At 41.5% G+C, this 27,094-nt stretch overlaps 3 protein-coding genes across 3 annotated transcripts; 1 reads left to right on the forward strand and 2 right to left on the reverse strand.

Moving 5' to 3' along the window:
* Positions 1–243: 243 nt before the first annotated feature.
* LOC311004548 (TLR adapter interacting with SLC15A4 on the lysosome) lies at positions 244–2,732 on the reverse strand (the record flags this gene model as incomplete). Its single annotated transcript, XM_083996657.1, has 2 exons — positions 2,587–2,732; positions 244–1,192 (listed from the first exon to the last, which is right to left on the reverse strand). The coding sequence occupies exon 2, from the start codon at positions 1,189–1,191 to the stop codon at positions 244–246; it is 948 nt and encodes a 315-aa protein (XP_083852783.1). The 5' UTR covers position 1,192; positions 2,587–2,732.
* A 1,423-nt stretch (positions 2,733–4,155) lies between these two features.
* c9h13orf42 (chromosome 9 C13orf42 homolog) lies at positions 4,156–7,163 on the forward strand (the record flags this gene model as incomplete). The annotated part of the gene is made up of 3 exons (XM_083997010.1): positions 4,156–4,587; positions 4,708–4,852; positions 6,925–7,163. 3 exons carry the CDS (start codon positions 4,156–4,158, stop codon positions 7,161–7,163), a joined length of 816 nt encoding a protein of 271 aa, XP_083853136.1.
* A 1,380-nt stretch (positions 7,164–8,543) lies between these two features.
* rnaseh2b (ribonuclease H2, subunit B) lies at positions 8,544–12,594 on the reverse strand. Its single transcript, XM_083996678.1, has 11 exons — positions 12,397–12,594; positions 12,021–12,089; positions 11,152–11,259; positions 10,664–10,740; positions 10,341–10,455; positions 10,191–10,255; positions 9,922–10,027; positions 9,621–9,702; positions 9,468–9,513; positions 9,074–9,151; positions 8,544–8,706 (listed from the first exon to the last, which is right to left on the reverse strand). Exons 1-11 carry the CDS (start codon positions 12,458–12,460, stop codon positions 8,596–8,598), a joined length of 921 nt encoding a protein of 306 aa, XP_083852804.1. The 5' UTR covers positions 12,461–12,594; the 3' UTR covers positions 8,544–8,595.
* Between the last annotated feature and the right edge of the window lie 14,500 nt (positions 12,595–27,094).

A 27,094-nucleotide genomic window follows, 5' to 3' on the forward strand; every position in this document is an offset into this window, starting at 1 on the left:
AGGAGAGAGGGGCGAGGGTCAATTTTCAGTTCCTGTCTTCATTGTCCTTTGTGAAATAACCTAACATTCCCACAAACAAACAAAAATGCCAATTGCAATACTGAATATTACCTTTATGATACATAAATATACAATACATTCTCAGGGTGAGTATTAGTTAAATAGAAAACATCCTCTCAGCTAATAGAAGAAGATGATAGAATAAAATGCATTTTCATCTTATTCTGTGTCCTAACACAGAGGTTACTCCTCCTTATTCTCTGTGAGCTGCTCCTTGGATGATTCATTGGAGATCTGCAGTAAGGGAGTGCTGAGCTCACTTGACTGCATGTCACCAGCCACACGCAGCAGGCAGCTCAGGACCATGTCCTTGGCCAGGCCGGCGTCCAGGTTCCCCTCCCGACTCAGCTTCAGAGTGATCTGGTCCAGGCTGGTCAGAACCAGCTCCGAGCCCAGCAGGGGGCAGATCGAGTGTGGATCAGAATCTCTTTTCGCCATGTTCTCCATCATGTATTGCTGGTACAGGTCCAAGAGCTTCTCCTCCAGGTAGTGGTTTAGGAGGGAGTTGGAGAACGGCCCCTCTCGTCCTTGGAACATAAAGCTCCGATCCCGGGCGCTCCCCACTCTCCAACGACTGGAGCCTCCCCTCAGTAGATGCTGAAGCCCGCCCTGTGGTATCTGCCCCGGGAGAGAGTCCTCCACAGCCGGGGGGACGTCACAGGACTGGAGGAAGGGGCCCGCGGGCTGGGCGTCGGGGCAAAGTTTGAGCTCGCCGTCATTCGCCAAGAGAGGCAGCACCTGGTCCCCCGCAATGTGGAGGTCGCTGTAGTTTTGGCAGATGCTCTGACAGCAGGAGGGAACCAAGAACGGGGACTCACCACCTGAGCAGACCTGAGCTGGGATCTCTATTTCTGCAGATATCTGCCGGCCTGGGTGATGGGCTCTCTGAAAATCCAAGGACTGCAGGGGAGAAATGTACAGCTCCTCTGAAACACTTGTGTCGTCCATGCTACCGGTTGGCTCAGGGGAGCTGCAGTGAACAGTTGGAGTTTGTCTAGTGGAGCCTGATATGAAGGTGGCAGGTGCTCTTGGCAGCCCACGATCGCGCTGGAGAGTCTTCGGGGATGGGAGGGAGTCCAGCTCCTCCAATTGTACGAAGGCCATGCTTAATAATCTCCCCTCACAAAGCATTCTGCAACAAAGACCCACATACTCAGAAGTTTAATTCAATCCTCTTTTTGATACAAGTATATATATATTCAGCAGGCCTACGTACAGGAATGAGCAGGTGCACACTAACACTCTACCACAGAATTATAGCCACAGCCTGTTGGCAACGCTTGTCCCTAGATGGGCCTTTATGCAAATGCACAAAACTCAATGACAAGCTCAAGAACACTCATGACTATACGAATGACTGCTCTTTAAAAGCTGTTTCAGCTGGAGTTTGAAGTTATCCTACGTACAATGCATTCAGAACTTATTCAGAACCCCTTCAATTTTTAAAGCCTTATGCTTACGATACAAAATGTTTCTTGCATCAGTCCACACTTATACCTTGTAATGACTGGTTGAACACAGAATTTGATTTTATTTCGTTTTTAAGAAGTTTCTCCTCCCTCCACACGAGATCTCTGTAGCTCGTGTGGAGGGAGGAGAAAGGACCTAGGTTCATGAGTAAAACTATTTGTACACACCAAAGCAGAAATATGCATACACTTTTTTTTAGTCAGTCATTAAAAGGCTGTACACATATGCATTGTTCTGCTTTATACATCTCAGTCATCTAGAAATAATAATAAATAGGAGGCAAAAACCTGTATCAATTACAATCAGTCCCGTTTTACTCTGAACTTCATTTATTGGGACTAGAAACAGTGACAAACTCTGTGGTGTTGGTTGTGTTGTTTTGTGTTTTCACTTCACTGTAATTGTGTGTTTAACGCCATATGCAGAGCCTTCGTGGACACACACACACACACACCATTCATTCATTTGGCCGCTGGTTGTTTCACTGTTTTTCCATGTAAGAATTATGGAGGCCACTGTGCTCTTGGGAACATTCAGCGCCACAGAGACTCTTTTGTTGCTTTCCCGAGATATGTCCCTCGACACAATCCTGTCTCTGAGCTCTGCAGCCAGTTGTTTCGACCTCATTACCTGTTTTTTGCTCTGATACACATTGTCAGCTATCAGACCTGATGTAGACGGGCGAGTGCCTCTCCAAGGAATGTCAAATCAATTGCACTTACCACAGGAACATTTCAATCCAAGTGTCTGAACATTCATGTCAGTGGTTTATTTCAATATGTCCTTTTTAATAAATGTGCAAAAAATAGAAGTAAGATTCAATTTTAGCTTTGTCATCAGTTCTTCATTGTAGAAGGCATCAAAACAAAATGTACAGAAAGTGAGGGGGTCTGAATACTTTCTGAATGCACCATTTGAACAACTTTCAGTCCAGGAAATCAGAGAGAGAGTTGACATGTTGATTCCTCAAACAGAAAATAAACATCAGTCCAAAAGAGGATATTTACAAAGACACCCTTACTCATTGAGACGTGAATAAAACAAACACCAACCTACCTTGAAGCGGATTCAATTTCTCTGAATGAGTTGCACGCTCGCTTGATTTTAGGAGCCAAATGTCCTTCCACAGTCTTTATCACAGCAGAGGAAAGTACTTCTTATTGCCCTTCATTGTCTATTAATGCAAACCCACCAAATGTTTGTACCACAGTGTTTAAAACGTAAGTCTGTATGGAGAGCTGTGTGTGAGAGGAGGTTGTTTTATGCCAACCAAAGAGGAAGTGGGAACGTCAGATTCTTCATCAGGTGTTGTTACAGGTGTTTTTCTTTGGAAGGTTTTTCGAGCTATACAAAGAGAAACCACAAGTTATGTTTCTCTGTAAAAGACAACAGGTGTACGATCGAGTTCAATTAAAAGCAGAAAAGAAAGTCAGATTTCATCTCATCGAACTATCAGTAACCCAGAAAGTGCAGCCAGCAGCAGTAGCTGATTCCTGTTTTTGTTTTTTATGTTAGCTCAGAGTCACACCGCAGGTTCTCAGTGGCCTCTTTGTTAAATCTGCAGGTTTGTGGTGGAATAACTGTGCAGGGCTTAAACTTAACTCCCTCTGTTGCCCGTCCCTGCAGCCCAAAGCAGAAGTGTGACTTCATGCTCAGTTATGTATGACACCTAAGTCACCACTTCCTCTTCAGCATGTTAGAAAGTTTAAATTTGTCCTTAAATTATGTGTTCTTGATTTAAGCCCCTCTGGCATATGAACTCATTTTGAATCTGATTTTTTAAACAGGTATGAATCAGTGATCAGGTGAAAGTGAGGAGGAACTTGCAGGCTATGTTAATGGCCAGATGAAAGCACCTCGTCTGTGTATATGAGACTCTTGTATGGAGACTTCCTCCGCTTGTGCCAGGCAAGACCGACAAAAGACGCACGTGAAACTGGAGAGAACGTGTTCTATTATTGACGAACGTAGGACTCCTAGACATGAATCAACACCACATAACTTCTTCGGCATGTGTTGAGTCATATGTAGCACATTATATAACTCATATAGGTCACACTGTTTAAATGGGATTTCATATTTGGACCCAAAACCCTGAACAGAGACACTCACCACTACTTTTTACCACATTTATTTTAAGTTAAAATGACAAGTTTGGGTTTTTTTCCCCCAACACATTTATAATTAGGTGCAGTCTAAAAACTACAGGCCCACAATTTGTTAGATTGTTTGCTCTATTTCTTATTTTGTCCTCTGAAGTCATCCATGAGTCAGGATATCTGACACAGGGAGGGGGGTAGTAATGGCAGTGTCCGGTTACCAACCCGTTGCTACAGCAATGTTACTGTGGCAACATCCCATAACAGCACAGACATGTTGAGATCAGGTTAAACAACAGATCTTGCTTTTCTTTTACCTTCTTTTTATTGACGCAACACAGTTAGTAGGTCGAGTTCAGCACCATGGAGAGCGCCCGGTCCCAGTGAATGAACAACAGCTCCAGTCAGGTTCAATTGGAGCTGCTGGTTTGTTGTGTTTGTTGGTTATTAGTTTATCTTTGAAGCGGCTACTATGGATGGATGCCTCACAGACACTTTAAGGACTCTAGGTTCCGTTTGAGAGGGGATGTTCAGGAAACTCAATAATGTGTTCCGTCCAAACCAGCATGGACACAGAGGACGGGATGGCGGTGTTAGCGGTGGTGGTGGGTGTCGGTCGGAGCGGGACTACCACAGCGCCTGCACCGTCCGGCTGGTCCGCAGCACCTCCATGCTGGTGGTGGGGGAGAAGACGAGCCACTCGGACTCGACTTTAAAACGCAGCAAGAGCACCGTGAGCATCGAGTCCACCCTGTACTACTACCAGAGGCAGGAGGACCGGATATGGCTCTACTCCCAGAACCAGAACTGTCTGGAGTACCTGGAGGCGCTGGTGGCTCTGAGGCGCCAGTACACCAAGGGAGTGAGTGAGATGAGAAGTCACGACGCCAAGGCCGCGACCGTGTCCTCCAGGAAGAAGCCTGCACCACCTCCGCCGTCGCCTGATAAGAAAGAGCCGGTATCCGCTTCAGTCATCTCTCCCTCTCTGCGCACCTGCCCAAGCGATATCACTGACCGATAATGTTCTCCAATTTCTTTTTATTATTATTATTTTATTTATTTTTTATTTCATCCACAGACCCCCAGAACCAAACCCTCTGCCCCACCAGTCCCCACCGAGGAGGACACTTTGCAGTTCTTTGACACGGTCATCGCCAGCTGTGACAACGAGCCTCTGCGCAAACCTTACATGGATGATGGACACGCAGACGTGGATTTCATAGGTGAGTTTAAACACACACACACACACACACACACACACACACGCACACACCTTTAATTGTGATAATCTTCGGATTGTTTCTCTTGAGTATTCACCACTGTCCTGCTGTGACCCCTGGGGTCAAGTCCTAACTTTTGGGATGGTTTTGGAGATAAAGTCAGCTTCAATCTGTGCTTAGTTGTCTATTGACTCTATCTATACTTATAGCATCACCATGATTGTGTTTTAGGTTACAATCAGCATAAAATCTCAATAAATTAGCAGGTTTTCTAGTATTATAGTGATACTACTCATTCATTTTTACCTATGTACATGTCTAAATACTGGATAGAGGGTGTTATATCATGTCAGTGTGATTCATTATTAGATTTTAAACTGGCCTGCAAAGCTTAAAATGAACTCGCTTTTCGTGTTTTTTTTCTTTTTTTTTTTTTTTTGATTTAGAGAACACAAAACAGTCAAGGAGTCAATGTCATAGTAGCCTATTTGCTAGACAAAAACAGAAAAACAAGAGAAATATATTGTACATATATTTCCAATTCAATCCAATCCAACTTTATTACTCAAGCACTTCAAAGCATCCACAGTGGACCAAAGTGCTGTACAGAATAATAAATAAAGGACATCAGAAATAAAAGACATAACAGCTTAGAAGGCACAAACTATTTGTATAAAAGGAATAAATGAAATAAAAGAGAAATAAGATATAACGACTGATATTATTAGTGTATGGATCTTAAAGACATTATGTCACCTGTGTGTGTGTGTGTGTGTGTGTGTGTGTGTGTGTGTGTGTGTGTGTGTGTGTGTGTGTGTGTGTGTGTGTGTGTGTGTGTGTGCAGGAACTGTGATGTACTTTCTACCTGAAACTCATTAGTTCACATAGTACTTCTTATTGTTGTGTTGAAGGCTGAACATAAAGCTGGACTAGCTATAATACTGAACACAACTTACAAGATAATGCATCTATGATTTATAACACTCTGAATGAGGCCGCTCTTTCACCACTGATGCATTTGCTGCCATTGTTTCCAAACCTTCGCCTAAGTACTACACTTGTGAAGAATCTTTTCACTCCAGACATTTAGACACGTCTGAGTAAGGAAAGCAGAGGTGTAGTGAATAATGTTAACTCGGCCTCAGTTTGTCCAAGTAAGCCAGCATACACCAAGGTCACACAACTGAACTGGCACACGTGAAATGAATGCAGCCATTGTTGGTGTTATTAATTACACTTTAACAGCTTCTCCCTGGCCTGTCAAAATGTATGCTGTCGGGAAAAAAAAGGTGTCCACCACTAGCGAAGGTAAAGGTCAAGTGTGGTTAAAGGGATAGTTCAACATTTTGGCAAATTGGCCTATTGCCATAATCCCTTTAGTCATAGCAGTAGGTTCATTACCTTTATTTGTCGGTGCAGCTATATTTAGAACGGCGGAGCAGAGCCGCAAGCTGCTCAGAGCTACGCGACGGAGGCAAATTTTTCTTGGTTTCCTTATCAAATACACAATCCAACAACTCCAAAACGCTCTGGTGGACAAGTTGTGACCTGCACATTCACCACGCTATGAGATAATAACAGAACGTTACGAGACAGAGTTGTTTTAGAGGTAAATTCATGCAAAACAGCTGATGCGCGTTGCCTTCAAGGGCAGTTTTTCAGCAAGCAGTCTCATTTTGCATTTGCCTCAACTTTTATGAGGGAAACCAAGAAATCCCATGAGCCTCCGTAGCGTAGCTCTGAGCAGCTCACGGCTCTGCTTCGCCGTTCTAAAAATAGCTTGCACCGACAATTAAAGGTAACAAACCTACTGCTATGACTATAGGGATTATGGCAATGGGCCAATTTGCCAAAATGTTGAACTATCCCTTTAAGGATTGGAAACTCCAGACATGATTTCTGAGATACTCACTGGCCCAACTCTTTGTGGCTGATTTTTTTTTTTTAACTTGGTACTTCATCTCATTTTTGTGGTGCCTTCTTAGTGAGAATGAAAACCGGAAGCATTTTTGGGAGCAGAGGTATAACATTCATCTTCAGCTCAGGTTCTGGCTCTCTGCCTTTGTTTCCCACAGTGGCCTCCAGCTCGGCCGAACACGACCTGCACTCCAATTGGGTCTTGCGGGTTCCTCGGGTCGGAGGTGACCCGGAGCAGAAGAACTGTGCCAATGAAAGCAACCCGAAGAAGAAGAAAAACCAAAGCGGCTCCACGAGCAGCAGACTGCGACTTCAGAGGAACCCGATCCATCTGCCCAAAGTGGTGGAGAGCGCGTTCCAGACTCTGCGCTTCAAGCCCAAATTAAAAAAGCAGTGAAGCCTGATGGACATTTGAAACCAGCAGCAGCACTGCCACACTGCTGACGTACAGACACTATGCACTGCGACAAAACAAAACAAATCTATCCGGACATTTAATACGAACATCTGAACAATTAAGCCTAATTTTAATAAAGCAAATGAAAGAAAGCATCTAGGTGTAGAATCAGTTCCTTCTGGTTGAAAATGTGCCTTTTTCCATGCAGACATTTCGACTTGTCATTGTAAGAAACACAAACAATGGCACTGCTTTTGCTCAAGTGTCCCAGTAAGTGATAGTCTGACATGAACAATACCACCAACTCTTCAAGTGAAGCAGCCAGATGCAATTCAACCATTTTATTATTTACACCTTCAATTTTCCTGTGTCATGTCAAAATGTTGTCAGAGAAAAAGGCTTATCATTTGTTTAAAGGATTTCATTAACGGTTGCAGATTCATATTACAAATAATTTCAATCAGTATTTGGTTGAGAAAGATCATTTCTGTGCCTCTTCAAAAAAAAAAAAAGGTGGGAAATCTTTGGGGCAAAATTCTCTGCAGCATCGTCTGAAACAAAAAAATCCTTAATTCCTTTTCACATCTCAAGGTTACTTAAGCATTTCCGAGTGCACTTGAGTTTGAATTTTGAATCAGAAAAGAAATATCCAACAGTGACAGAAAACCTGGAGTTTAGGATGAGTGCGGTTTCTGCAGAGACAAAATCCCACCCAGGCGTGGTAGCCAACCATAAAATGCAACAATACCTCCTCTATAGCAACAAGTGCTACATGAATGACTTTTCCATTCAACAGAGGGGTTCAGATTTTGCAAGGAAAGTCCAAGGGCTGAGCTGTTTTGAAATGTTCAAAACCAGCTAAAGTAATTCCATTTCTCAGTGCTCAAGTTAAGCTTAAGTGTTAAAGATGAAGGGTAAATTCGAATAACATGTAAAACATTGCCTGGCTTCACCTTCATGGTATGCAGTAGTGCTGATATTTCTGCTTTTTATTTGAGAAGTTTTTGAGACATCAGTCACTGAAAGATCTGATACAATGGCGCTGAATTAATTTTACTTAGATGTTTACAACATTGAAAAGTATAAATAAACCATGACCTGTCTGCAGGCTAAGATCCCACTGGAGTGAGGTTTTTCTTCTTTTTTTTTTTTTAAAGTGTGTACTTCAGCTACAGTGGTGGAAGAAGTTTGAGACCCTTGACTTAAGTAAAAGAAATTCTGAAAAGTCCTGAATTCTTACTACACTCAAAGTACTCTTTCTGCAGAATTTCTCCTATCAGTCTCAGATTGATCTTTAAATTCGCGTATATTTGTGAAATAAATAAAGCAAAGTTACACTTTTCCCATCTCAACACTCAAACAAATTCAAATGAAAATGTCTCATTTTCTTTATTACAAATACATCATGTACAAACAGGAAACCACCCAGCGCTCATTTCTTTTCTGCTTTGACCTTGGGGCTGAAGAAGGATGACATAGGTTTCATGCCAGACTTGTCCACCTTAGCCAGAGTTTTCTGAGCAGCCGTCATCTTCTTGGGTGGCTGGAAGAAGAAGAGGTGGGGGGGGATCAATATAACTCGATGACCTTGCACAGAGACAGCAGGGAATTCATTACACATCGTGAACCTAAATTCAAGCTGAGAAAAAACACATTTGTACAAGGTAAGCCTCATTGACCCATGTGTATAAAATCTACAAAGCTTATCTACAGACAAATCAGCTACAGACAAAGCTTAAAGAAAGCAGTCAACAAACAAGAGCTAGACCAACAGTCGCTCAAGGACTCAAAAGAAAAAAAAAAAGAATGAAAAAAAAAACACGATTCAAGCAAACAAATGACCAGTTAAGGTATTTTCTTTAGCTGAATTCATTGCTCGGTCTTTTCAGGCAGACTGATCTGACACTCACTTTCCGTGCAAAGTCTGCACTGTTGAATTTGGTGTAGTCCTCTCCGGCCTCCACCGGCATGTCTGAAAGTTTCCGCTTCTGCCAAAACGAGGAAGTAGGAAAAGGCTTTTCATGACAAAGAGCACCACACCTTTTACCACAGAAACAACACACACCGCTAGCTCTAATGGCCACACACTGCAGATGAACAAAAGAAAAAAGCACCCTTAAAACCAACCAAGCAGTGGCTTAGAGTGATAGTGTGATGCACTCAAAACATGCAAATGCAGCTAGAGTGAAGTGGTGGACTACAGAAAACATCCAGCGTGGTGGTTTCGACAGCATGCAAAAAAAGGAGGATGTGTTATATCGACATCAGTCATCTCAAAAAAAAAAAAAAAAAACACCAACTCACCTTAGAGGGTGGCTCCGTCTCCTTTGGGCTTGTGAGCTCTGGTAACCTGTGAGGACAGAGAGGATGTATGTATGTACTGTATGTATGGTGGCGTGACCACAGCTTAGCACTTATAACAGCCATGTTATCAAAATGTTAGATGTGTGGACGTACTGCAGGTGTTTGAGAAGGGCTTTGCTCAGATCTTCAGTGATGTACTCTGATATCAGGCCATGGGCATAGCGTAGGTAGTCCTCTGTGCCATTAAGTTGAGAGAATCACAGTGATTACCAATATTCATCCTCATTTAAGCAAAAAAAAAGAAAAAAGAAAAATCAAACTGAAAGGTAGGAAAATGTTTCGGTGCTGTCTGACTTAGACTAACCCATAGACACAAACTACACGTCAGTACTGCCATCTATTGGTCACTACCATGTCTACTACAAAAACAAATGCTGGAAATGTGGCTACTCACCCTCATGGCAGTCTGATTCTGACTTCACTCTGACATATGTTGTAGATTTGACTCCTTCTCCCACAGAGATGTTTCTCTTCTTGAGGGCAACGACTATCCTCTCCACCTGTTATAAGAGGTAAAATAATTATCCTACTCCATATTGCAAAAATAATAATACATTTCACATGAACACAGTTTTTTTTCTGGCTATTGTTGTGTAATTAAACTGTTAATAAGTTAATAAAAAGATGGCATATTAAATGGCTTCATTTGTGCTTAATTAGTACCTTTTTGTTTAACCAGTTCAGTGTCTTCTCTTGGCTGTATCGATGAAACTTGAGACTCCCCACCTCTGGAAAAAAGAAACACAGCATTTTTAAAAAGTAATTAGCATAACATTAAAATTGAGAGACATTAGCTTAAAAAATAAAATTTACCTTTTTCCTCAGCAATGTGGTGCAGGGAGGCCAAGGATCGTGTGCAGCTCAGCAGCCTCGAGCAGACTGGGAATTCTTCATCCATTACAACCTGGTCCAAAGGCTGGAACTTCCCCTGAGCAGCAGATAATATAAAAAAGGTAAACATTGGGGTGTGACATAAAAATGGAAAACATTGAATTCAGATCCTATTTACAGTCATTCATATACACCCAATATTATATTAGAGGCACAGTCTTGCTGCGCAAAAATCTGCTAAATGTTTAGAAATATTAGTTCATAAGATGTTAGATAAGACAGCTGTGATCAGATTTGTTTCTTACCTCTTTTCCAACTTTAATCAAATAGGGCAAAATGAGATAGAGAGGATCCATTGGTGTTACAAACAGCAGTCTGCCATCTGTGTAACAAAAGAGACAATTGTGAAAATACAGAAATCTCATTTTCACATGGTCAAATTCTGATCGAGGACCAATTAAAAGTAAGGAATAACTGTAGCAATAAGTCATTAATCTTACAAGAAATAACTCAAAGTCTGCAATAGTTAAATAAACATTTCAGTTAGACTGCTCATGTCAGACCGCATATAAGATTGCAGTGCAAATAGTTTGCATTTGTCTGTCTGTGATTGGTGTAATTATCTTATATGGACACTGTTCTTCTGGACATCTTAAGACTTTTTCAGTTTTATTTCCATTGCATATGACATTTCTGCATTGATGATTTGGCCTTTTTGAAGCTCTGTTAATTGTCTGCAATAACTGCAAGGATTACAAAAGTCTAAGCCACCATGAAGGGTACAGAAACCAACCTCTTTGTACAGTCTGACCCACAAACCAGGAATGGAAATCTTCATCAAATGCTTTGACCTCATACAGCTGTGCATCACCACTACCCATCATGTACAGGGATGCTGCATCTGCAGAGGAGAAAAAAAGAGTAACTGTTTTACTTTCATTTCCACATCTGCATATGCCCACCACATAAACAGACTGTGGTGAAAACTGACAAACATCCATTTCATACAGATGGTTGTGTTGGCATGTTTATGAACGGCAACAATTATTGTTATAGCAATTTGCAACAATTTTGACAACCAAAAATATGTCGAAAATACAAGCAACAATCTTTCCTAATCTTTAAAATGTTATTCTTCTCACATCTAGCCAATAAACACATATAGATACGGTATGTTAAAATGCCAGGTGACTCTGTTGTTTGTTTTAAAATGTTTTACATTTGATTTGTATTGATATTTTCCTTTTAACTTATGTATGTGTGTGTGTGTGTGTGTGTGTGTGTGTGTGTGTGTGTGTGTGTGTGTGTGTGTGTGTGTGTGTGTGTGTGTGTGTGTGTGTGTGTGTGTGTGTGTATATATATGTATATATTTTTTATATATTATTGTGTATTGGTAGAGTCGTTCCCTTGGTCTTGCATTTCACTGCACTGTTTTTAACCTTGCATGTAATAAATAAATAAATATCTGTCTATTATTTGTGCTCAAAGAAAAAGTTGCCAGGTTCAATATTTTTTCTGATATTCATGATCTTATATGATGGTAAACTTTACATCTTTAGCTCTTTGACTGCTGTTTGCACAAAAACAAGCTGTATAGAGGAAGGCATCACCTAGCTATAGATCTAGATAAATGTATGTAACACAACAATAATAAAGATGAACCTGTGGAGGGATTCCTTAGCCTCACAAAAGCTGGATCACTGTCGGGCTTCTGTGTGTCCATGGCGGAGTCTGTGGACACCAAAACAAAACTGTCAAGTCAACTCACAACAAATCATCACAATAATCTCTGTGGGGCTGCATGTCAACATGAGGACAAGGCTAAAAGGCTGCACCTTATGCACTAGTCAGTGAATAGCTATCTAGTAACTAACATTAGCTGACTTGGTAGTAACGCGTTAATCCCTTCAACAGATACATAACAATCCATCACAGGTTTCGTTAAGTGATGACAAACTTATCAAAGTCTAATAATATATCTAACGTGTATTATGTTTGCTGATACTTAGCCTTGGTTAGCTTGTACTGTTGAACGTACCTGCAGCAACAACCACCCAGCTGTCATTTCCTACATTGGGCGTCCGCTTCTTTTTAGCAGCCATTTTGTATAAGTCAGTTTTAACCGGGTGAGTTTCCTTGGAGGTGGTCACTCTTCTGACATTAATATATAAGTGCTTTCTGGTCTTAAAAACACTCCTGGCCTAGCGAGAGTTGAAGCTACTTCTGCTGCTGCCAAACAACATGAGCTCAGAAAAGGCGCCTCTGTGTTCAACAACTACGGTTGTACCATAGGGGGGGAAACAAATTAAAAACATAACGTTTATTATTACACTGCGAGCTCATTTCAGTTGTATTTTTAAACAAACATCACGAAATTGAAAAATTAACGTTAAATAAAAAGCATGCAGTCGAAAAATAATGGAAAAAGAAGCTGAAACGAGATTGTAGTGGACTTTTACTACACCCCCACCTTCGCATTGCAGTGGTACGTTCCGTGATGTCGTCAATGTGTAGTTCCACCGTAATTCCGCTAGAGGTCGCCCAAGAACCGCGATAACAAAGAGCAGTGTGCGGTAACCTTGCTGGGTGATTTACCCTCCAGTTAGTGATATTTGAGGAGTATGGTTTGCGCTCCTCAGAGAGAGAGAGAGAGAGAGACAAACGTCCTCTGCTCTCAGGTGCAGGATGTTTGGTGACCAGTGGTCCCTTGGCACACTGGCCCGTAACAGATTGGGGAATCCATCTGTCCTTCAGTAAGAGAAGGACGTCTCTCATTCTCACTCTCAGGATGTGACACTGTGAGTCCCAGTTGGTTTTCAGTGACTCACTTGTTTTGTTTTTTTCCCCCTCCTGCACTGTTTATGTGGATGCTCAACCAGAGATGTACTGAACACTTCTGTGTGTGTGTGTGTTTTCACCCCCATTATATGACTATTGCTGAGCCTTCAATTTATTTTACTGTTCAGGGGTCCCTCTGATATGTTCATGTGTCTTTTTTTTTTTAGTTGTGGATTTCCCTCTCTTCTAAAAGCACCCACAGTAGGCTACAGCCTGCAAACAGGGTTTTAATTAGCTTGTTTTGGTAATGAGGAAGGGAGGGATTTGTGTGCTGGGTGACTGATCACTTATAAACATTGTCATACAGTGTTCCCTGTGGGGAGCAGCATGATGTAGGGGAAAACCATGAGACTATGCAGGGTGACTTTTGGTTGAATGTTCGATTTCTTTTGCATGTGGTTACCTTTTGTGTCTTCCTTGTTTTTTGGTCTAGTTAAAAATAATATTGCCTCTCAGGACCATTTGCCCAGACTTGCTCTAAACCTCTTTGTACACTGTCTCAACTCCTCTTTAAAATCAGTCAGATTTATGTTACTGTACTCCGCGGCAAAGAGAGCACGGGTGAGATATTGTCTGAATTACTTGTTTTATGGGTCCCAGGAGTATCATACACAACAGTCTGTGCAGCTAAACAGAATATTCCATGAAAGCTTTCTTTCTTTTTGGGCTGCTTGAGGGAACGTCTGCATTTCTGACTGCCAGGGAGAACAACAGCAGCCTTTCTGATACAGTGGACCACAAACAACCCCAGAGAGCCCAGTCCTCTGTCACCAGTGTGCAGACAAGAACAAAGTGGGTCTAAATTTAGGCCCTGATGTGGCTTTGTGGACACAGAGTCCGAGACCCCCCTCTATCCTCTTCCAAATGCAACTCTACAATCCTCATCAATCATACATCCAACAAAGAGAATTTGAACACAACCGAGACCATGACTGTTCTCTTTTTCTTTCTTTCTTTCTCTCTTTTTCCCCCTCAAGCTCAACTTCCTCCTTCTCTGTGTATTTCACTTTTGCGATCGCTATTTCATGTTAAAGAAATAAGATGATTGCAATAAACTCCTTTGGAGGTGGGAGTGTGTTGCTGCCAGCCCAGCAGGCTGTGGACGGTTGGTCACACTCTGCTGAACTCATTGAACAGCCCGTGGTCCCATCTATCTCTGTGGCCTCATTTGTGGTGGTCCAATGCAGGGTGACAGGTTACAGCTTACATATCGACTCAGCCCTGAGCTGCCATGTCACCACAATGTGCTGTGCATTAACAAGCGCCTATCTTTTTTCTTTTTTTTAAACCCTCTTCATGTCAATCTTTGAGATTTATGGAGTAAAAAGAGTTTATTTGAGGAGCATACATATTCACCACAGTGCATTCTTAACTGTCATGGCTGCCAGGAGAAGCAGGTTATAAATAGAAAGACAGCGTCACTCAGGATGCCACTTTTTCTGTATAGATACAGACATTGGCTGTTATTCCCACACAGCTGTTAAAGCCACATTACCATTTTTGAAATCCCCACTTGTGTAAATGTGCACCTTTATGCTAAAGGGAGGTGATATACACATCGATTACACTCACAATAGACATGCACACACATACACACATGCACACACACACACATAAAAACAGATGTGGAGAGAATTCCCCTTGGCTGCAGAAAGCCTTTGAGTCATCATCTGGGATTCCCTTCCTCTCACTTCCAAATATGGGTGGGATTGTGAGAAAGAGGGAGGCAGAGTGTGGAAGCAGAGAGGAACCCCCTCGTGATGTCAGCGCTGTGGAACAGTGAGGCTCACGCTGACTGGAAATCCACAGGAAGGAATGTCGGGAATGCAAGGATCACCGAAATGTTTCCCTCACGCATGTTTGTAAAAAAAAAATCTGAGTAGTAGCACTCATGCCTCTTGTGCACCCACACACACACACACACACACACACACTCACGTAATGTTTTTTTCACCAGTCCTCTCACTGGGGAGATATTTCTTCCCGTAAAAGACTTCTTCCTCCTCCTCACCCCCACTCACCCCACAAGATGGTGACTCCTTATTCCCAGCATCAGATGCTCTGTGTGAGGCCTCTGGTTCAGACAGTATGGTATTTCCCACTTCGCCCTGAATGAGAATGGTGTAACGACTTGTTCTCGATGTAGATCTTTATGTTTCGAAATCATGCTTTTGTCCTTCCCACTCACACACATGCTGTCTTTATGAACCCACAGACAGTCACCACACAAAAAAGGGGTTTGTAGAATAAACACAAAATGCACAGACTACTTTACAGCAACAGCAGCCTCATTACTGGACACAGGCACAGTGGCTCAGAGTCCAAGCAATAAAGGGTACTGGAACAAAGAGGAAAGGAAATATGTCTTCACATGAGGTTAAGGCCAAAAAAATTAAATAAAAATCATCCAAGAACACAGCAGTTTTTGTGTGTTAAGAAATTATGTTACAGTGACTGAGTGACAGGGCGGGGAAGGGCGTGTGCACTCAGCAGGATCGACAACTCAATCCATGATAATGGGCAGTTAGTGAGTTTCCCAACATGTGAATATGTTCCACTGAAGTTCACATAGGCCTACTGTAGAAAATACAGTTTGGTGGCTGCCGGTATGTAGCTCTGATCTGTTGATGACTGGCTAAGTTACAAATACTAGGCCCTATATATATTTGCAGCTGCCATTTTGTCACATAAGGAAATAAAGAGCAACTGTACCAAATAATTAAATGATTAATCGACAAGGCTGATTGTGAAATAAAGAAACTGAGATGGATCTGGCAGTAAATGTGGTTATTATTAGAGATAAAGTGATGAGAAAAACAAACCTAATCATGTTAGACGGTCTCATTTATCATCTTATTTAATCTTAACTTTGAATTGTGGCCACAAAATTGATATAAAACACATGCACACACACACACACACGACTGTCAACTCCACACAGTAGCCTAACCCATGAGTAGCTGAAGCCAAGAAGTTACAGGGTTGAATAAACCATGCCATTTATGACTACTCGGAAATCCAGCTGCAGCTTTGCCTCTTTCCATCATTTTATGAAATTCTTTTCTAATTTCTCTCTTTTTGGCCCAATGGACCTCTGTGGGTTTACTTTTTCCCCCAACAAATGTGTCCTGTTACTGTAATAGCCTATCAAGGTGGCACAATAGCCTATACACTACCAACTTTTTAGTTTTGTGGGATGATCTTTGTTCACAGCTTGCTCCTTTAGCAAATTCAAAAGGTTGTAGCCCACTTCTTTTACTTTTTCTTTTATTTATTTTTTAATAAAACTTTATCAGCTAAAACCAAAACAAAGCTAATTTACGTGTGGGGGCGTGGCCTCGTCGAGGATCAGGTGGGTGTCGTCACTACGCTACGTCACCTCACTGAACGTGAAACGTCAGCTGTTGACGTGCTGTCCCGAGCTTTTTTTTTTTTTCAGGAAATGTAGGATAAATATTATGGTTTGCTGGGTGGATAACTGATAAGCAGAGCATGAGGACGTCGTCTGTGCTTCTCTATTGGGTGGTGAGTGAAATTATTACTTTTAAATCTAGTTTTGTTTCGCACTAAGTAGAAGATTTACGTGCCTGCGGTAACCATATCCGGTTTGTTAGCTTTAATAGTTAGTTAGCCTACCAACTAGCATGATAGTTAGCAATTGTTTTCTTCTAACACGACGCCCAGATCAGATGCCCAGCTGTGCCAGCGTTACTAATTAAAGAGTAAACAACTCTCGACATATTACTAAACAACCAGGCTCCACACATGCGCCCGCTGTTTATCCATTTTTTAATTTTCCCTGAGTCACGCAGCGTCAGCTTCTGCCAAGATGGCGGCGATGGAGCCCAATCCCAACGTTTCCCAAGTAAAGTAACTTCTTATCCGAAAAAGCTCAAAATAGCTCAAATAATTTTGCGATATACTTGTAGGGATTGTTAACAATAAAGTGATGCTGGGAAAACTCTGATAAAAGTGTAGCCTATTTGGAATTGATAAAACAAGCAACAGCTGCACTCAGTTATGGCTATATGAATCATCGGTGAGCTTACATGTGGACTTCTGTCTGTGACATTAATGCAATGGGTAGTTTCTTACATGCTTGTTAGTTGTTCTTCTATTATTATATAGCTTTATTTCACAGCCTCCAAGTCCAACAATTGACACAAACAAAGAAACATAGACAAACAATATAGACAGCACACAGTCTGTCCACACACAAACTAAAAACAGTACAGTTGTTTAGACTAGTGTTTCCAAAACATGGAAGTGTATTTCGTGTCACTCTGAGTTGGGTCAGTCAGAGACATTATAATTCAATTTTTTGATCGATACAGTCTGCAGATAAATTTATAAATAAAATTTCTTAACAAAGCATTGAATGTGGGGACATTACTGGACACAAACAAATGGCTTGCACTTTCCCACCGTGGATACTTCAGCAAGATACGAAGGGCGTCATTATACGCAACCTTGATCTTATTCATCTTACCTTTACTATAATTGCACCAGAGGTGTGCTGTATATAGTGGTGTACAGTAGGCTCTAAAGAGAGCAATTTTAACATCCTTTGAACACATGTGAAATTTACAAGCGATCATGTTTGCTTGCGCATACAGTTTACAGAATTGCCGTTCATGCACATCATCATCATCACAGAGATCATCTCGAATAATATGTCCCAGGTATTTAATCTTGGTGACAACATTGAGTGATTGCTCAGACAGACAAAAAGAGGGAAACTTTCGCTTTTGGTCCTCCTTAGTTCTAGCTATCATAACCACACTCTTTTTGGGATTAAATTTGATATCGTATTGCACACCATATTCAGTACACACTCTCAATAGTTTCTGTAAACCAGCACTATAGGGTGACAGAACGACTAAGTCGTCCGCATACATCAAATGATTGATGAGCCGATTCCCCACCATACATCCAGTCTTGCATTTTTGTAATCTCTGTGACAGACCATCCATCCATCCATCCATCTAACTTGTCAATTTTTCTGTTTCATGTTAGTTGTTTACCCTTTTTTTTTTTTTTTAATCACATCAAGGCATCCCTTGGTAACTGTGGTAACAGCACTATGAACTGTGGGTAATTCCCATGGGCCTTGTCTGCAGAAGACTGCTGAAATGTGGACTTATATAGGGGAAGTGCTCACAAAGGGCCCAAAGCCCTGGATGGACATTGGTGAGCTTTAAAAATGTTCATCATAGAGCAATGGATGATGTCATTGTCACAGAGTATGGTGACATGATATACAGTCAGGGATACCAACACACATTCGGTCCGAGAAGATGCTCATTGTTGAAGTGATAGTTCAAATGTTTTGTTTTTTGGCATTTTTATATTGTCCAATTAGACAAAACAAAAAAGAAATTAGCCTTTATTTTTGCTTATGGTGGTAACTATCGTGTTTTCTAGTGCACATGTGTGGAACATGTCAGTGTACACATGCCAGCAGTTGTAATGTGAATGGAAGCACATCCATGTTTTTTGTCTGCTTTCAACAGTTGGTGAGCAGAAACCATGAAATGGTCCCAGGGAAGTCCACTTTTCTTAGTTAATGCAGCTTTGCACCTATGCACAGCTTAGTAGTAGTAGTAGTAGTGCTTTATTCACACACACAAAATCATAATTTGCTAGAGCATATTGTGGTCAGTTTAGGCATGTGAGTTGGTCTCCTGAAGAAGCTATCTAAAGCTAACTTGCGTGCATTTAACACACAATATACATTTGACATGCACTTGACACTTACATGCATTTCACATGTTACATACAACACAACATACACTTAACATACAATTTGTAATCCCATGTGCATTTATGTATAAGAGTTTAGCAGTTGTTCCTTTAGTTGGCGTTTGAACATGGAGATAGATTGTGATATTTCTAAGATACCCTGTTTAGTGTTTGACAACAAGTTGCCCTTTTTAACTAAGAACTTCAGCCAAAGGAACTAAAATAGGATCTAAAAGTCACCTTTCTCATTAGGTGAAACTACTTCATTGATCCACACAACAGGAGCTTTTTAAAAATATGAAACACATGAGAAAATGACAGCATAGAGAGATTCTGTAATGCTTTTTTTTCTTCTTTTTTTTTTACTGCTGCTGCGTGACTCTGATGATTTAGTCAAATGTAATGAATGAACAACAGTAGCTATTTTGAAGAGTGGGTTCCCATTTTATTTGTATCCCATGCAGATCACTGAGGACGGGAAATCGCACGACATAGCCTACATTTGTGCCAATGGTTTCACACTATTCCACTGATTGCGGGTGGTGATAATGTTCCAAGAAAAGTAGCAGTGAGCCAGTAAATTGCAGGGGAGAAGACTACAAGCTAGCAAACATGGATGTAAACAGCGTAGGTTGCAAAATGTTCAAAAACATCAGTTTTGCGAGGTTTTTATGAGGAAGGAAATTAATTCAGCAGTTTATTAGACCTCAGCTATACACACAATGCCTTTTGGTGAGAATATAGAAGATGTTTATTGCAGGGAAACTCTACAGGGTCCCTATAATGGGTAGGTTATTTAAAACCGTTAGTGGTTATAGTGCAAAACATTTAATATTATACACACAAATTACTTTCCTATTCAGGCACTTATATTTTTTTAAGTGTGTATGTCTTCATTGTATATTTTTCACACTGCTCAAAGTATATGAAACGTGGAAACGCCGCTGAAGTAATGAGGAAAAATCACAGATGAGTCAACGTGCAGAGATATTTTTTCTTGATCAGGCGAAAGGATTCACTAATTGCAGTTTGTCAAATGTGATGACTTGTGACTTTTTAAAGAGTTTGGCGCAGCCCCTACGTGGAGCCCTGATGTGTGGGGTTTGATAAAATGTTAAACTTTCACCCTTCGAGGGGAGGGCTGTCTGTCCCAGAGCCTTTCATCTGCCCATGATCCCTGCCTGTCTCCTTTCTCCCTTCTCTCTCCCTCTCTTTACTCTGTCCCGCCGAATAGACGTCCCACAATACACTATCCCCAACCCTAATTATTGTTTACTAGGATCAATCTCTCTCTCTCCCTGTCGCTCTCTCCATCTCTCTCTCACTGTGCGTCTCTCTCTCTCGCTCTCCCTCTCTCTCAGTGTAGCAGGGACCAGAGATGATGTGGTAATTACATCTGCCGACTGCTGGTCTGCCGCAGACGGCTCCGCAAGTCTCTCTGCTCAGAGAGAAATTAGAGACTGCTCAGCACATGTCCAGGACTGCAATTAAAAATAAGTACTCTGTGTATGAAATGTGTTTATTTGTTTATTTATGAGACCCCTGAATTCCAGGGCACTTCGCTTTTGCTTCTACGCTCCAAGGCTGCGGGTCATGTCAGGGGATGAGCAGCAAATCCTTTGTTGGGGAGTTGTGAGAAAACACAGCTGTAGTAGAAGTTCTTCTTCCACTGCATTTATTCTTTTTTTTTAGCATCTGTCTCTGTTTGACACCGTTTTGGTGTGATTGACATTTTTCACAAACAGAAGCTAATATGAGGCTTCAGCGTTTTTTTTAAAGTTTTTTTTATTAATCGTATGAAGTGAATATCTTCCAACATTACAGCCCTTTTATTTCAGAATTCCCTTTATGTTTTTCCCCTGACAGTGTTTCTGTGCTTAGCTGCAGAGGAGGGATCACAGCACAAAGAGGAAATCTTACATTTAAAAAGACCATAACTTTGGAAGATACTCACTTGATTTGACTTAGATTCAGACTACTGAACTTTAGTATGCACTTTAAGGTCCAGTATGGACAGGAGAATTAACCAAGAACACTCTTAGTGTACTTATAGGCATGTGTAATCTAACACGTTGTTCTTTTACATTGTGTATCAGACTATTTCTTGGCCAGAGATTGTTAATTTTAATGTCCTGGGGTCTTGCTGGCATGGAATGAGCATATTTCCCAACAAGTTGAGCTATTTCTTTACACATCTACTCTCATTTTTTTTTTTACCCTCACGTGTCACCTATGTGGCTGCTGTTCAGCAGAAGTTACACGTCCATCTCAGTGTAATATGTTATGTAGTTTATTTAATTATTGTTGTCACTGTGTTCCTCTGGATTGCAATTCTATAATGTACTTATAACACCTATTAGGGTTAGGCCTTTTAAGATGCAGCTTTTTCTGTTGCTTCTATTATAAACTATTGTTTTTTTTTTTTTTTTTCTTCATTTTTGTATTAGTTTGAGTCAGGACAGAAAGTTTTTATTTTGGACTATATATTAATTATGACTTCAAAATTTACATATAAAAATATAAGGACGCCAGCTACACCTGTCAGTAACAATGTGAATTTCGAAAATCACTCAATATCTCAAGACAAAACAAAAACCTACTGTTTCCTTGTCTATTCTGATAGTTGCATATCTCTCATTTCACTTTGGAGGGGTCCAGTTTCAGACATGAACTAGTCGAGGGGACCCGGAGCTGCCGAGGGGCGCTTTCTCCACTCCCAGATTTATGAGCTGTGCAGTGAGACAGTCGACAACTCAGGCCATTAAAAGATTATCTGGATTTTTCACAGGCATACTGGGATAATTTGGGAGCAGAGTCATTATGTTCATACCATATAAATCTACAAGGTTGAGGGTGACACAGTTGGGAAAGAACAGCCTATTACACAGTGTGTTTGTGTGTGCAGATGTGTACGATGCAGTATGTACTGTGACATGACTGTGGTCATTGTGTTTCCCACACACGACATCTAAATTCTCTGCTCCTTACAGCCTGCCTCGTGCTTGTCTTTTGTAGAAGAGTCTGATTTTGATACCAAACCACTGTCATCATGTATTGCGCATCAGCTTTTATCAACTATAGCTCAATGATTTCTGCCATGAGGTTTTGTTTCGAAACAGCTTTTGCAATTCAATGATTTTCACTTCTTTTGCAGCCGCTCCACGATCTGAGAGTGATTACCGGATCAGAAAAGCAGATGCTGGATGAGAGCAGAGGGCAGACGGGAAGCCACACACACACTTATACACACACGAAGGTGTTCACGTTCAGAGAGGCAGAGTGACTACGCCGCAGTGACAGGTACCGGATGGCTGAGAGCCCCGTGTGCAGCCTTTAACTTACCTCAGAAGATGGATTGACCAGGCTGCTTCATAAAATAACAAGTCAGTCTTTTAGTGAAATTGTTCCCATGATGGATCTATGCTTTTATGTCAGAACTGTCATTTTTTCCGCCGTACTAAAATGACTCTCGTCATGATTTCATGTGCCGTGACGGACTTAACATTAAGGCTTTGCGGAATTTCTCAAGCCAATACACATAATTGATCAACACGTTGGAATTTTAAACACAATCATCTCTAAGTAATGCATGAAATTGTGTATGTAAGCAAATATTTATACAGGGACATGAACAAATAGTTTGTAACACCATTGACTTCATTATTCGTGACCAGAAAGACCAAGACGCAGTTCATGTGACTTAAGGGTTTTTGGGTAATTTCCATGCTATAGGTAATGACTGCTTTACTTGCCAACACCATCATCGAAGAGTGTGAACAAGAACTTTAATTTTGTCAATAAGCTCCTCTGACAATAGCTGAAGCAGACGCTTTCATCACCGTAGTAAAAGTGGTAATTACTCTCCTGACTGGACCCAGTCTCACACAGTCTGCATTTTGTCCTTGGTTTTTCAGGGATAAGGGTCTTGGCATGAACTAGCTGAGTGTGTAATGTAATCGAAAAAGGCAAAACCATGAATCTGGCGGTGTGATGTCATCACTATGAGACACTGTGTGATATCATAATCGTGAGGTAATGGCGGGAGGGGTGTGCAAGTTTATGACTTTGGCACACGCTCAGTTTACCGTCGGCCGACTGCAACAGGGTACTAATGAGAATAGATGGCCTGCCTCGAGCTATCCATGTGTGCCTGAGTGTGTGTGAGAGAGGCAGAGTGCACATGTTCTTACTATGATGAATTGATGGTTATTGGCCGAAGGATGTAGCCAGGAGAGGGTTGATGCAAAGGACCTACAGGTGGACACATGAGGAGAGCATGTGAGGTCTTGGGGGGGGGGGGTTTCACATGAATCTGATTCAGTTTTCCACTGACACATAGTGTTTTTAGACAATGTCTCAAGCATCCAGACAAATACAAAACCACCCACCAGATGAGTAGCGTGTGAACTCGAGTCAAGTCAGAATGAGCAAAGGTTGAGTCTGTTTCCATATTTATTCTGTGGTCTGAGCAATCGCCACGTCCTCTCTCACATAATCTACTAATGCCTCAGTTGTAATGTAGGCTGCTTGCTGCCCTGAATTCTGCTTTCCTAGATAGTTTGATAACAGTGCGCTACTTCTCACTGAGAGAACCAGTTTTGCGAATGAAAATATGAATTGTTTAGTGACCTTTACTACAGGATGTACATCTTTTTCTGTACCTGACTTAAGAGTCTAAAGACATTTGTGATTCAACTCTTCAATGTGAGGAAGTTGTCGAGCAAACCACCAAAAAAATTAATGTTTTTGGAACCCAAAGTAATATAATTTTTTACACATAGATTGATTTAGTTGATCAGTCATTTCTTGTGTATTGTATATGTCACTCCCTCCTCCCCTCTACTAATTTTTGAACACTTGGTAAGGAAAAAAAAAAAAAAAAAAATCTCCTGACTCATATGCAACCCCCTGTTTTTACATTGTGTATACGTGACAAATTGTTTTAGTTCTGACTCATTTAATGTGAAAATTATTGCCAATCTGTAAAGCTCATGTAAAAAAAAAAAATTGGCAAGCTAGCAGGAGATTTTTCTTAACTCCTTTTATATGAATTCACATATGGAGAAGATTTTAACCTCAGAGCTGCGCTTGTATGCAATAACCTCGCTCAAGCAGTGGGCTGTATGCTGCACAAAAGCACAGCACACAGTAAATTTTCACATGAGATACAGTCGTTATTTGGTATCAAATCCTAATTTTCATTATTTTTTCACGGTTAAAAGATGGCAATAGGGCGGTAAGTCTTACAAAAAATGAATCCTATGTTTTCTGTTCTTAATTAAATTGGTAACACGTTTGAAAACTGTCAGTCCTGACTACCTAATTGGCTGCTAAATTTGACATGGCTCAATCTGCAGCGGTGACCTGCTGTTTCATTGTCAATTACAATGAGTTAGAAGTGGAGGTGTGACCTCACCCAAACGATCACATGTGCCAAAGTCACCCTGCAGAAATGACATCATGGATAATGATGTCATCCCAGGATTCCAGACCCTCTCCCATTCCCGCTTAAATGCTTTTAGGCTTGGCTGCACACACACACACACACATACACACACACGCACGCACACTCAACACTCAAGCGTTTGTATGTTTACACACCAGTGTGCGTACACACAGACTGGCATGCACACAGTACACACACATGGGCAACACACACGTGCGCACACCCACTCGAGGAGCCTCGCCCAAGACTGAGTCGTGATATAAACAAGACAAACATACAACAGATGCGATAAGGATGTCATTTGGCCTCAGAACAAATAAAACAAGTCTGCTGAACTAAACATGCCTAATAATAAGCTTGTAAACCTTCAGTTTTCTGACAAAAGCCAGGCCGCAGCTCCTCATATTGCGCCAGGAAAAAAAAAGCTACTTAAAATCAGACTGTAAACGTAATCACATTGAGCTTATTTTAAAAAAGCCAAAAATAGTGTTGTGGGCCACTGTGTTAATTTTCTGTAACTTATATATAGAGTTCCTCGCTGAGTAATAAAAAAACAAAACGGTAAAGCAGGACCTTCCCTCCGAGTGTTCAGAGTCATGTGTGCTTAGCAAGAGACTTAACAGAGCCGGGAGTCTTCTACGAGCAGGATGCATGTGTACCTCTGGAGTCTGAATATTAAAATGACCGTATTGTGTGGATTCATACTGAACTTCTACGCAGAGAAGTCGACAATTTGTTGAGGCCGTTATGCTTCTGTGCATTCATTTAGATAGGCTGAACTAAAATTTGCGGTGTTATGATGGCAGCAGTAGATTACAATTAAAGTAACTTCCTTCTTCGTCTCTCCCTCTCTCCGTCTCTCCCTCTCTCGCTTTCCAAACCGTACACAGGCTCCCCCCCTGGTCTTTGTGCCCAGTGCCTGACCTTAGTAAATACGTGGCTAATTTGAAGCATGTGGCGGCAAATTGGAAACACTGAGCTTTTAAAACTGTGGACTTTTCTTTTGCACATGCTAATTCGTCCCAGGAGATCCCATCAGATGAAATGACCCAAAACATGTCAATGTTAGGGCGACATTTAGGCCTGCAGGATGAAGGGGGGGACGGAGGGGGGGTCGAGACAGAGGGTGGACAAAGAGCGGCTGAAGGGCAGAGGAGTGACTTAAACAGGGTGTGTTTAAAAGGGGGAAATTCATTCAAGTTATCCCTTAATAAAACACCACTGCTGCTCTCCTCCCTCTTTTATTGTCTCCCTCTTTATCTGTCACTTACTCACACTCAGACACACACACACACACACACACACACACACACACACACACACACACACACACACACACACACACACACACACACCTCCCACGCACAGGTGGAAATTCTTAGTGCTCTACCTCCTGTTCAAGGGAGAGCTGCATGTTCCATATAGGACAACAGGTGCACACAAGGCAGGAGTGCACATGCACTTGTGCACGTGTAGCTGTGTGTGTGCGCGTGTGCATGCGCATATTCAATCTACGACTCTTTATTTTGAGAAGTGCAGGGAAACAGAGACTGTGAGCCTTTGGCCGGGGTCCACAGCCCACTCTGGGTGGACTCCTTACCCAGCCCCCTCAACGCTGCAAAAAATGTCGACCCAGTTTCGGCTCAGTTCACACTAATATGTTTTCATTTTAAAATGGTGTTTTAAATTGTAAACTATTTCCACATGACCATCTTAGCCCCACAGTAAAAATAAATCCGAGGTGTGTTTTACCTCAAACCTCCCATCACATGACTATTAACATGCACTTGGCGTGTGCGTGCTGGTGTTAACAGGAAGGGGGTTTTATACTGTGCATTTGATCGGTTGCAGAAATTACAATGAACAATGAACAGCAACGGCAGTTAAAATTTTCTGCATTAAAATGCAGAAATGAACTGCACAGCAGCTGCTAGCAAAGACAACAAGGTCAGCAATGCTTGTAATTTGTAATCTACGTGGCACTGGTAGTTGACGCCTCTAAGATCCAATCAGGAGGGGAGGCAGGTATCTGCGTCATCATTTCTCTGTTTGCCTGTTCAGAGTCAGACTTAAACACAATCCCAGAGTTTTTAAACCAAAATGGGGACAGCAGTGTCTCCAAAATTCTCAGTGTGTAGGGGCTCGAAAACTCCAGAGTAGTGCGGACGCCAGGTATAAAAATAGCAAAAGTGATGTGTTTTCTAAATAGGTTAATAGGTTACTTAAACCTATTTGTGTGGATGTAGCCTTAGTCTTCGAGTGAGGCTTGGGATGTGACAAACCTGTTACTAATCACCACATTATTTATATAAAATAAACCGTCATCAGAAATACTCTTGGGGTGGCTGTGGCTCAGGAGGTAAAACGCTAACCAGAAGGTCGGTGGTTCGATCCCCTCCCGCCTCCAGGCCGCATGTCGAAGTGTCCTCAACTCTCAATCCTTATATGAGAGTCAATAAAACTACACACAAAAAATATTCCTCCATACTGCTCGTCCACTGCAATCCAAGTGTCCTGGAGGGATATAGTCCAGAGTTTACTGGAAACTATGTAATTTAGGACATTTTTACAGCCTAGACAGTCGTGTATTGAATTTGCCTGGTGCACGTGAACGTCAAAGCGCAATACAGGACTGTTTAGGCTGTAAAAATGTCCTAAATGACATAGTTTCGAGTAAACTCTGGACTATATCCCTTCAGGACACTTGGAT

This window comes from Trachurus trachurus (assembly GCF_905171665.1).
Source record: "Trachurus trachurus genome assembly, chromosome: 21".
Classification (NCBI taxonomy): Eukaryota; Metazoa; Chordata; class Actinopteri; order Carangiformes; family Carangidae; genus Trachurus; species Trachurus trachurus.

Bases quoted from the DNA above. Each gene is read 5' to 3' on its own strand.
- rnaseh2b (XM_083996678.1), bottom strand. From the start codon at position 12,460: ATGGCTGCTAAAAAGAAGCGGACGCCCAATGTAGGAAATGACAGCTGG. The intron at 10,456-10,663 runs GTAAGAAACAAA...TCTGCTGCTCAG, and splicing joins TGATTAAAGTTGGAAAAGAG to GGGAAGTTCCAGCCTTTGGA. The intron at 10,028-10,190 runs GTACTAATTAAG...CTCTTATAACAG, and splicing joins TGAACTGGTTAAACAAAAAG to GTGGAGAGGATAGTCGTTGC.